Below are 12,465 nucleotides of genomic sequence, written 5' to 3' on the forward strand. Positions count from 1 at the left end.
TATATGGCCCCTCAATGGACGGATTGGGCGCCTTGCATGGCGACTGCCTCCTTTAATGTGTGACTGGGTGAATGTGACTAATGTTGTAAACGCTTCAGGACCACTGAAGCAGTTGAAAAGCACTATGTAGGTGAAATCCAAATCCAATGGTTCCCATAATGTCTGATTCAGATGAGATATTATTGTTAATGGCTGTTGGGACCCATTGGCTACAAGGTGAAAGCTAAATCTACTTTTACAACAGCGACTTTATGTTTTTATATGAAGCTGACAACTTGCACTTATAGTGTAATAAATAACAACTGTGTCATGTATTTGAATGAATTTCACCCAAACGTTCAGCTATATTTATAATTATACATTTTACTATATTACTTTTACTTGCTAATTAATTTTTCTAATTTCCTCTCAATACCAACAATTGTAAGAAAGATGGACGAATCACGTGCTACAAATATCTCTTCTCATTGCTATAAATGCTCATTAGGTATTTGCCTTGAACCACATGTGCGATGTCATCCAACCTTGCAACTGTGTGATAAATTCTACTTTTACAAAGTCTACAGCAGTTTTTTGCTTTATTCTTCTTTCTGTGCACCACAGGGGATGTAGTGGGATCTGGTGTTGCACAGGAGTACATGATGTTTACAATAAGGAATATTTAATCTAATCATCTTCATGGAAAGAATATCAGTGCAGGGAAACAGGTAGAGAACCCTAATGTGTGATTAAATGTTAAGGTTGTGAAAACGTCTGACTTTTTAGGGCAGTTTGTAGGGTTACTTCTCCAGGACTTTACTGTTGTACTTTGGTTTTTAGTGGCATTTATGTTTGAGAGAAACACACACACACACACACACACACACACACACACACACACACACACACACACACACACACACACACACACACACACACACACACACACACACACACACACACACACACACACACACACACACACACACACACACACACACACACACACACACACACACACTAATACATTTGACCATCTATTTCCCACTTTCTGTAGTGGTCATCCCAATCAATTTCCTTAACCTGAATATTTGGATGTATGTATGCTTACTTCAAGTACTGTAGTGCAGGTGAAGCAGTGGTGAGCTCTGTCATCTCACAGTGAGAGGGTCATGGGTTCAAATACTGGCCAGGCTCTGTGTGGAGTTTGCATGTTCTCTGTGTGTGAGTGGGCTGTCTCAAAGGACTCCAATTTCCCGCAGTCCAAAAACATGTTAATTGGGTGACCTTAAATTGCATCTAGGTTTGAATGTGAGTGTGTGTGGTTGTCTGTTTCTGGTTGTCCTGTGATGGACTGCCGATCTGTTCAGGGTGTATTCTGCCCTTGCCCATGGTCAGTTTAGATCGGCTTCAGCTCTCCACTACACTGAACCAGATGAGGCAGTGTCGGAGATGGATGGATGGATGGAACATGCTGCATGTGCAGAAGTTGATTTAAATCCAGCTTCTTTGTAATGCAATATTTGGGTTTATTCGTGGGTCTCCATGTTATTTATAATGGAAACCTGTTTGTGAAGGCATTCACACAATTTGATCTTGGCACTGGAGACGCCATGGAGCCTCTGAGATCACAGGAGATCAGCCTTATCCAGCCTTGCATTTTCTTGTGGAAATGCAAACCTCTAGTTATATACAGTTTTTGAAGGACTTGGAAGCCTGTGAAGAAGGTTGTCCTGCACTCTTCACTGTTATCAGCAGGTGGGCTGGATTACGAGCAGCACGTGAACGCCTCACGCTCCGCTGTGCTTACTTCACGTTCCCTCAGAAAAGGCAGCGCCAACAATGAGATGGCGGTAATCTGAGACGCTCAGGTCGGCTCGGATTAAACAGATTACCAGGTGCAGACAGTGGACACCTGGAGGGACTTGGACTGAACTTCCCAGCCGCTTGTTGTTTGAGTGAAAAGTCTCTGCGGCACCTGGATCAGGTGCAGAAAGTCCTCCGCGGTCCTGAATGTCTAAACTACCGGGAAATGCAGGTGTGTCGGTGCTCGGGGACAAGTCCCTGGAATTCTACCGGGACCCGGTGAGCTTCTGCCGGCAGAGGACCGACAAATACGGCGGCAGGGTGTTCTACAGCCGGCTGCTCAACCGACCCACGGTACTGGTGTGCTCCGTGCGAGGGATGCGGGAGCTGCTGGGTGGTACGTACGTCCGCACAGGACGGCGCGCGCGTGTGTGTGAGTGTGTGCGTGCTGCTCAGCGAGGAGGCTTCATTAGCTCACGTTTATACAAACTAACAGATCACATGTTTTCATTATATCAGTTTAACTCGGCAAGTTTTATTCGTTTGAGTTTGTTACTTTATCACTTTGGTTTTGGGAAAAAAGAATAAAAGAAAAAACAGTTCTCTATGTGAAGGAGAGGGAAAAAAAAATCCCCTTGGGATTAGTGTGATCTCTCATGGGAGAAACTCGTGATGCAGCTGGACAGTGACATCAATAAAGTCTCTTTTTACCCCCTCCATTTGCCTTAAAGGTGCATCATGTAAAGTTTGATTAAAACCACATCCGTCCATGAGGAGGCAGTATTGAGTCGCCGTCGGATCCATGATGTCTTACACTAATTTCGTCGGTTTTTTAATTTCCTTCCGATCGCTCTTCAGTATGAGGCCGAGGACTGTTGTCATGCAAACGGTCACCCTAAGCGCAAAGAAAGTTTTACGTTTTTACTTTAAAGCCATGTCGCGCTAACGGTGCCGAGACCAGGTTTGTTACCTCAGGGGTCACGAACAACCCCAATAGGGAATTAATAGCAAAACGGTCTACAATAAACGTCCACTCCTTTGTTCTCATTTGGGTTTCAGTTCAAATTTGTCAACACTTACTTTGGTTAAAGTTACTGTTTTAATTTCAACGTTTACTCTTTGTAAGCAGATTGTTATCTTTGGACTATCATGATTGCTGTTCTAAATGTGAACCTCAAATAGTAACCTGATAGTTTTTGCTTCTTGCTAAATAAAGAAAGATGGGCTGGAATATTAGATGCAATTGGTAAATGTGTAATTACATTGATGTAAAGGCATGTGAAGCTTTCTAACAAAATTGTACCAATTGGAACCTTTTAGGGCCAAACTGATGTTTTATGTGGTCATTTGTATCAAATCGTACCTGGGTACCTGACGAGCTGAATGCTATCCAAAGGGAAGTTTACACCCTGAGCAGGTCACCAGTCGAACAGGTCTAACACACAGAGACAGAGAATAAATCATGCACACAATAAAATACAGGCAACAATCAGCTTACCAGCACCTGATTGTGAGAGGAACTGAGAACCAGGGAAGAATGAAGCTGTTTTTTGGAGTAGAATCACTGAGTTGAATGAATTGTGGTATTTAATGACATGTGAAATGGATTCATGTGAAACTTCAAACGATTCAAATTGTGAACCATGCACACGTTTCTGAGTGTCATAATGCTCTGCGGTGTCTTTCAGAGAAGTCCGGTGTGTTTCTGAAGGATCCAACCGACCTGATGACCAACGTGTACGGTGACACCGTTGTTACCACAAATGGTAAACACACACACACACACACACACACACACACACACACACACACACACACACACACACACACACACACACACACACACACACGTACAACCAAGCCCCTGATCGTAATCGTACAAACACTATCTATAATCGCAATGTTTCTCAGGCCTTACTTCCCCGCAGTGTGCCGCCTTACAGTATTGATGTATTTGCATATGGATGCATATTTGACACACTCCAACCACCATACTTGTATTGACTCTGTACTCTATTTAAATACTGTACATGACACGATTCTGTCAAAGTCCTTAACGTGTGTGTTGTAGGCGAGGAGGCATGTCTTCTCCGTCTTTCCCTCAACAACCTGTTCACAGGACAATGTTTGCATTCATCAAGTGATTATATCACCAGGTAAAGAAGTTATCAAAGTTATTTATGGTATTTTGTGTGACGCCTGTGTCGTTATGATGTGAACAATAGACATTTAACTAGAGCTCGTGCTACTTCCTGTTCCTCAAATGTAAGCCGTGACATTGCAAAGTGATTGTGTCAACATTTGTGGCGCATGAGAACGAATCCCTGTTACAGAAATGGAGATCTTCTGCTGAACTGCTCTTGTTTCTCTCGGCAGAGTGTGTGAACGCAGCCTGAAGGATCTCTCCATCAGGTAACAGGATCCTCAAAGCAACCAGTATTTCTGCTCCTGTTTGCACGCGTTCGTTTCTATTTATACAAGTGTTGCGACTTTCCCCTCTTTTGTTTTATTAAATAGTTTGACATGGAAAGTGGAACGGTGGAAAGAGCTCGTTCAGAGTCCGCCGCAGGACATCAACAAGTCATTAAAGCACATATTGTTAAAAACACATGATGAGAGATTGTCGATTGGAATGGCAAACATTTGTTTAATAAGAGTGAATGTCTGATGTTTAAAACCAAATAAATTCAGAAAATCATCTGGAAAAGCTCAGGTTCAGATATGTAAGATCAAATATAAACACACAAGTTCGACATATGTTGATAGAATTGATTGAGAAAAGTCTCAATTTGTGCCACCAAGAGCACAGACTATCAATATGTCAATGGTATTGGTTTTATAATAAAAACAAGCGTTGTGTCTTTAGAATACAACCACCTCAACGACCAATCACCTGACCTGGCTCCTGGTGGGTGAACACACACCACAGGGTTTTCTCGACCTTGTCGGTCAGTCCAAACTTTCCCTCTGCATGAAAGTTTGATCAAAAAACTGCTGAGCAAGGAAAATTGGTGTTTGTGTAGCCGTGAAGTTAAAAGTCCAAACAGTCTGTGTTTGTAGAATAAACACGGGGCGGTCGATTCTTAGTGTTTTGATACTGTTGCGGGATTTCGCAAATAATTTCTCATTTTATTCAAACAAGTTTAAACAGGCTCAACACTGAGCCCGGGGCGGGGGATATCTGTGGTACTGCCGTGAAAGCGCTCTACCTTGTTATTAAGTAATAATAATGCAACAGCTATAGGACATTGACATTTCACTGTATTTTGCACCGGACAATAAACGTCTTTGATCGTGTCTTGGTGTCATAGATTTAAAGTGTCTGCGTCTATATGTGTGTGCAGAGGGAGGCCAGAGTGTGTGTACTCTCTCTTTAAGCTTCTGGGAACCGAGCTGGTCTTGGGCCTCTTTCTGAACGTGCGAGCGGACGAGCAGCCCCAACTCTTCCAGGAAATCATGCAGCTCTGCACCCAACACTGGCACGGTAGAGCTCAGCTCACACCACACACCGAAGACCCTCCAATCACTCTTCATCAACTATTGTAGTGCTTGTAAAACGCTGCACCTCACCATGTGCGAGCATCTTCACAGACTTGAGTAACCTTTGTTGCCAAATCAGCCACTTCCTCTTCAAAAACATAATATTGTGTGTGTGTGTGTGTGTGTGTGTGTGTGTGTGTGTGTGTGTGTGTGTGTGTGTGTGTGTGTGTGTGTGTGTGTGTGTGTGTGTGTGTGTGTGTGTGTGTGTGTGTGTGTGTGTGTGTGTGTGTGTGTGTGTGTGTGTGTGTGTGTGTGTGTGTGTGTGTGTGTGTGTGTGTGTGTGTGTGTGTGTGTGTGTGTGTGTGTGTGTGTGTGTGTGTGTGTGTGTGCGTGTGCGCGCGTGTGCGTGTAGGTCTGATCTCTGCACCGGTGAACGTGAAGGTTCCTCTGTGGTCGTCGGGTTTATCCACGGCTCTGGAGGCCCGGGACAAACTGATGGACATCATCAAAGACAAACTGCAGAACGACAGAGAGGGGTGAGACAACACACGCACACAATTTGCTTTATAGCAAAGATGAACAACTGAATGGCTGTAAAATAAGGATTTCTCATGCATGAAGCTCTTTTTGTTTTTTCTTTCTTTCTTTTTTCTACAAATCAAAGCCCAGCAGAGGCTTCTGATCTGTGCTTTGTTTGTTTGTCTGTCTGCTTTTAATCGTCTGTCGTGCCTAACATGTGGTCTCTCCGTCCAGGTTCATGGGCTCTCTGGGGTCTCTGCCTCTGCCCGACTCCAGTTGTGCCGCCCAGCATCTCCTGCTCTTCATCTCCGCCCTGATCCCCAAAGCGCTGGCGTCGCTGCTCACCTCCTTCACGCTGGCACTCAGCGGGAACCAGCAGGTACGCCAGGCTGGAAGAAGAACCGAGGACAAAGATCCTCATGCAAGGGATGAATGTGGCAGGTGGACGCTGTTGATTTGATTATAAGATGAAGGGGAAGAAAAGGTTTAAGTCCCGTTTTCAAGTCAAAAACGCCAAACTTTTGTGTGTCCGTTTACACTACAGTGTTGGTCAGAGCCACTGAAAATGCGACTTTCTGAAAATGCTCGCTCTCCGTCTCCATGGAGACGGAGGAGACGCATGTGCGCCACAGCGTCCAATAACCATGGATGGATGGATGGAATCAAATTTGTAAGACTAGGTTTGCTTTTGAATGATGGATATACTTTTTAGTGCTGAATTTCAGAATAACAAGTTACATTTATGATAAAAGGAGAGCTGTCATCTTTTTTCCTGAATTAATCCGGTATTTTTTGATTAAATTTTTTTTTCCCCAACAAGTTTGGGCCCAACTTTACTCTCTTGTACTTGAAGAGAGATTTACATTCAAATTTATATGTTCAAAGATCTTTTTTCCCCTCAATTAAAGTTAATAGATGAATGTAAAAGAATGCTTTGTTCTGTTTCTAACAAATATCAAGATGCATTTATGTTAAAAGAAAATTACCTCAGGATTTTACGAGTTAACAAGTACTGGAGGAGAATTACTAAGATGAATGACCTGCTGAGTGAGTGAGTGCATGAATGAAATGAATGAGTGGAAGTGTCAGAACCTTTTTTTACAACTTCAGCCAGAAAAAATGGAGGTAAATGATTTTGTTCATGCACTTCTTTTAAATCAGAATTTAAAACACTATTATCTGCTCAAGCTTTAATTTAAACAATAGATTTGACCTTTTTTTGTTGTCTTCATCTTAATAAAGCTTTTGCTTTATTAATTGTTCGCTTTGTGCCAAATTCTATAATTGTTTTAATGCATTCCTCTGTAAAGCACTGTGAATTACCTTGTGTCTGAGTGGTGCTACAGGAATCAATTTGCCTGGCCTGCAGATCAATTCATGATAAATAATTGTTGGCTTAGTTTTTTCTGCTTTATTTGGAAAAATAAAATAGAAAAATAAAAACTCTGTTTTAAGAAGAAACTTTTCTCTTCACGTCCAGGTGGAAACTCGTCGTCAAGCCACGGAAGACCCAGATTACCTGCACAGAGTCTTGCTGGAGGTGCAGAGGTTATGGCCGCCGTGTGTTGGTGGACGCAGGATAGCTGAACAGGTACGATCGGTCACCCAGTGACCACTTTCATGCCACATTTCACTTTGATTGCAGCGTAATCGCCCACAAAATTAGTCATTTCACAGATTTACACGAAGGGTAAACTCTTGTGAGTGCTGTTTTGTCTCGACAGTGCGGCTTTAGATGTCAGTTCAAGTATTTATAACAGTATAAGTTTAGAGTTGATGCATATGATCAATCAAGTAATAACATCTTGCCGTTGCAATACTGTAGTTTCTCTTTTTTTAATGCTCATTTGTGGCACAAAATATGTTAAATGTTGTTGATGTACTTGTTAAACCTTTACAAAGTTATTATTAAATATATAGTTAGTTATTATAGAAGCGCCTGTTGTATGCTGTGATTTACATTATTGCTCATTTTCTAATTACTACCTATGTCTTGTTTTGTGGCGTTAAAATAGTAGTTGTGATATCGCGTTGGCCTCTAGATGGCGACAGATGACTAATTGAGAGACAGGTTCGGCTCTGCTCTGCTCTGCTGTGTGTGTGTTTCAAAAACAGTTTTTTAATGACAGTGTGTGCTCCTTTCTACCAACTGGAGAAACACACAAGGTTCAGTTTGTCTTGAGCATCTCTGAAGATGTGATTCATTTCTGTTTTAAATGTGTCCTCATATAGTTTTATTTTAAGGAGGGGGGTTCATGCAAGTCCAGTTTTAATCTACATCGATTAGAGAAGCTACTCAAGCGAGTTGTTTACTAATTAGCGTGTACTTAGCTGTACTCGGTGTGTGTGCGTGCCTCCATGTGTTTTCAAGGAAACGCCACACACGAGACATCATTAGGCAAAATAATACAGGCCCTGAGAATCACACACGATGAGCTTGTTTAAAGATTTACTCTTTCATTGTAATGTGATCTTTCGGATGTATAGTTGTTGCAGTCTGGTTGAAAATGTACCTACTTTACGTATAAGGCACACTATACTTATATTCTCGACTGCGTATGTTGAAACTTTAGATTTTCTTTCATTAAAGAAACACAAGCCAATAGGATTCCATGCATTCTGACGGCAATGCGTTCAGGGCACCGCTGCCTCCTCCCACATAAACCCATCAGCGATCACTGTGACCTCATCAAACCGGCTTACGCAACCTCCCAATCACAGGCATCGACCCCTTTCTGTGATTGATCGTCTCCGCTTCCCCCCGGAAGGAAGGACGGCAGCGGAGGGAAGTGTGGGTGTTTTGATGGGGTGGGGGGGTGGGGGTTGGTGCTGTGAGGCCGAGTGGAAAGTTTTGACACTTCTAGGAAACGCAGTGTTGATTCATGGCGGCCCTGGTGGGACACGGCTTCATGACGCGCAAGCTTGTGGAGTGTTTCAGGAAAGGAAGGAATGACAAAGGAAGTGGCAGGGGTGTCAAACATAAGGCCCGTGGGCCAACACCAGCCTGCAAGAGCCTCTAATCTGACCCGCCAAACCACCAAACAAATTGTTAGAATTTCAAACAAAGCATTGAATTTTCACGGCCAACTATGAATTCTATTACCAATCTTCCTCTCATATGGCATCCGCTTAACATTCACATTAAAGTCCTCTCGCCTCAGACAACACCGACACCTTTGTACCAAGAAAACTGCAGCAGCAAATTCACAAATTGTTCATCCATGGTCGGTACGTCCTGGTAGCTATGTTGGCATTAACATCCGTTTACACAAAAGTTAAAGCGAGACTTTTGAGTTAAACATTAAAGTGGATTTCTTAACTGTCTTCAGAGTTAGAAACCAAAGTAAAGTCCTGTTTTGTTCCTACCCTTTATAAGTTAAAGTGAAACCTGTCATAGAAAAATCACTTTTTAATGTATGATGCGGTGTGACACTTAAACTATGACTATATACAGCAATAGCAGGATTCTGAAAGCTGCTAAGGAAGAAATCCATGTGCTGTTTTGTTTTTTTAACAGTGTTACATAATAGTCAAGACAATTTGCATTACACATCTTTCGCCACCCACAGGCCAGAAGTTAACCTTTAACAGGAGCCTTCGCCATGCGCACGACAGAGAAAGAACGGCCTGATTCTTCTCTCTCTCATTTTTTCCGGAGACCCCTCGTGTTCCGCGACTCTTGGTTGAACATGTAGTGCAGCAGCATTGTTTATTGTCCCGCAGCCTCATTCTCTCATTGAAAGGTGATGGTTGCCATGGGGACCGCGACGCTCTCCTAGCATCGGTATACCCAGAAAACATGATCCAAATGAGCCAACCTAAAGATGACCTGTCATGTGAGGGTGAAAATGATGCTGTAGAGATTTCTCCTTTGGTGTTCTGGTTCAACATTTCATGTCCAGGACTGCAGTAGCAGTTTGAAAAAAAAAATAAAAAATGCTTTAAATGATGTTTGGTTAAAAGGTCTTGTTTATGGTGAATTTGCAGATTAGTTATTACCTGTTACTCCTCTCATTTTAATGTGAAAATACCAAATATTCAATTGACTCAATGCACCATCTTCAGGTACAAAGTGGTATTACAAGACATATAATTGGATTTTCTTTAGTTAGCTTAACTTCTGTCGTTTTTGCATTTTTGATTTGTGAACAAATAAGACACAAATTTCGACCTGTTTGTTTGTTTATTTATTGAATCTGATATTTGGTCACCATTAACTGTAAGTAACTAAGTATTAAATATTTTCTATATATGTAATGAAATATGTTAACGAAAGCATTATATCAGGTATAATGAGATCAAACATAGACAAAATCCATTATTTAAACAAGTTGAGATGTGTGTTACTAAAAGAAGTGATGGATGTTAAGACACTGCGTTAAACATTTTACTATCATGGTGAGGAATTATTGAAGTACAGTTATTGCTTCACATGTGTTTCCGCCAGATTCGGAGAGAGCATTAGAATATTTAAAAACCAATTGCCAGTGATTTGGATTGAGAAATATGAGATCTAACATTAAAAGTTAATTAGTAAGAAGTTATCACGTCTCCCGCAAATTTATCTTTAAAGAACTTCAAGTGAGAAGTAGAAAAGCACAAGGAAGGTGCTTTGTCTCCTCTGAAAGGAGCCAGTGAGATGTTGATGTGTGTCAGAGAGGTGATTAGTATTCACCATCAGGTGGAAAAAGGGGGAATCTCCTTCAGGTGGAACAAAGATATGCAGCAGTGTGTGTGTGTGTCACTGTGTGTGTGTGTGTGTGTGTGTGTGTGTGTGTGTGTGTGTGTGTGTGTGTGTGTGTGTGTGTGTGTGTGTGTGTGTGTGTGTGTGTGTGTGTGTGTGTGTGTGTGTGTGTGTGTGTGTGTGTGTGTGTGTGTGTGTGTGTGTGTGTGTGTGTCACTGTGTATGGGTGTGTGTGTGTGTGTGTGTGTGTGTGACAGAGAGAGTGAAGTCATTGAGGGCAGAGGCATCGCTCAACAAGAGAAAAAAGAGAGAGATTTGTAAAAGATTTTCCACTCCAGCAGAGAGAGAGGCGGAGAGAGAAATGACGGCGGAGGGGAGGAGGTGCAGCGGGGCCATTAGTGCAGCTACTAATGGACGTGGTGAATAGATGAATTAAAAGCGCAACAATTGGACGAGTAGTCTTTTTGCCCCCAAGGTGACCAGAGCTTAAAGGGAAGAGAAGGAGGACTAAAGAACTTTTATTGAAAGCATACTTTGGCTTTTCAGTCGGGGTACAAACATACTCCAGTTAGGGAGAGTGCGGCCTTGTTTCATATTAGTGTTTTCAGACATCTTATGCAGTCAAACAAATCTTCCAAAAATCCATGTTTCTCATTATGTAATTCAACTGAAGCGCGGGTAGTTAGCTGTTAGCATAGCAACCGGTGAACAAAGCCATTATGCAACTGTTTTCTACTTTTTAATAAAGTCGAGTCGGTCGTATCACAGCTGTACAACCTTCAGACGTGCTGGGGAGAGGCGTTGAAACTGAATTACATCAGATAAAGTCATGTGACGTGTGATTGTGTGTGTGTTGCTGCAGGACTGCACCCTCGCTGGGTTTCACGTCCCAAAAGGCTACGGTGCGATCTATATCAGCCACGCCGTCCACCGGGACCCCGAGGTGTTTCAGCAGCCCGACGCCTTCCTGCCGGAGAGATGGAGCGGAAGGTGAGGATGCCCGGGACGTTTCCTTTCCACCTCTTTGCAGAAAGAGCTTTGGAGCCTTCCCGCCTCTCCAGAGTGGGTTCACACTCATGGCGGCGTCAGTTCGGGCATCCAGGCCCGAAACATGGGAAAGAGGAAACGGAGGAGAAGCTCCATCAACACACACCACCACCCTTCCTTATTTGAATTAATATTCTGATCAGACTGAGCACATCTGGACAGGTACACCATATGAAGAGATAAGACATGCATTAAACAGAACCATCTGAATTAAATGGAACCAAAAGAAACTGATGAAGTCACAGACGCCGCGTGTCTCTCTGAGTGCTATGAAAGTTGATATTTAAAGTGTCACACAGATTATTTCTATATTTCTGCTCCAGAATGAGATTTAACATCCTAATGTTCCCCATCTGAATTCCAGACGTTCAAACCCAAAACAAATGTCTTCAGCAGGAGTCTGTACGAGTACTCATAGAATCTTGTGGGAGAAGTGTTTGGTCACCATTTAGTGCAAACTTTTTTTTTTTCTTCGTTTTTTTAAATGAAGTTTTTCACCCCCGTTTACATGACGATGGGATCTGAGGGTTTTTGAAAAGTTGCACCTTGGGAGCCGTTCTCAAAACAAACAAAAGAAAAAAGCATTTCCAGTGGATTCCAGCATGAATATATATAATTAGAAATATATTGCCAATATCTCGTGCAAATAAATGTATTCATTTTTCATAAACCCCCGCAATCACCTATAAAATATCAGATTCTAGAGCCCGAGACCCAAGATAGACCCCATAATGCTATCTGATCTGTCTCCTTCACTCATTCATGCTGTTTGTCAGCCATTTTCCTATTCATGCCCTTCCTCCATTCACCTGTTTATTCTCATTCATGTTCGTTCACCCGGTGGAGGAAGAGAGAGCGAGAGAGAGAGAGATAGAGCAGCGGGGGGCTCAGAGGGGCGAGGAAATCTATGAATGTATGTATGTATGTATGTATGTAGGTAGGGAGCTGCT

General features: G+C 42.5%; 1 protein-coding gene across 1 annotated transcript in view; it reads left to right on the forward strand.

The window, feature by feature from the left end:
- The first annotated feature begins 1,796 nt into the window (after positions 1-1,796).
- The window catches only part of LOC308117672 (putative cytochrome P450 120), a 25,064-nt gene continuing 14,395 nt past the window's right edge, over positions 1,797-12,465 (forward strand). Inside the window, exons 1-9 of the mRNA XM_080476715.1 lie at positions 1,797-2,182; positions 3,474-3,551; positions 3,857-3,941; positions 4,162-4,197; positions 5,130-5,269; positions 5,678-5,801; positions 6,019-6,163; positions 7,265-7,375; positions 11,331-11,458. Of these exons, the coding sequence (XP_080332841.1) occupies positions 1,993-2,182; positions 3,474-3,551; positions 3,857-3,941; positions 4,162-4,197; positions 5,130-5,269; positions 5,678-5,801; positions 6,019-6,163; positions 7,265-7,375; positions 11,331-11,458 (1,037 nt within the window). The 5' untranslated portion in view covers positions 1,797-1,992. The remainder of the gene's footprint in view (positions 2,183-3,473; positions 3,552-3,856; positions 3,942-4,161; positions 4,198-5,129; positions 5,270-5,677; positions 5,802-6,018; positions 6,164-7,264; positions 7,376-11,330; positions 11,459-12,465) is intronic.

Source organism: Lipophrys pholis (genome assembly GCF_963383615.2).
Source record: "Lipophrys pholis genome assembly, chromosome: 12".
NCBI lineage: Eukaryota > Metazoa > Chordata > Actinopteri > Blenniiformes > Blenniidae > Lipophrys > Lipophrys pholis.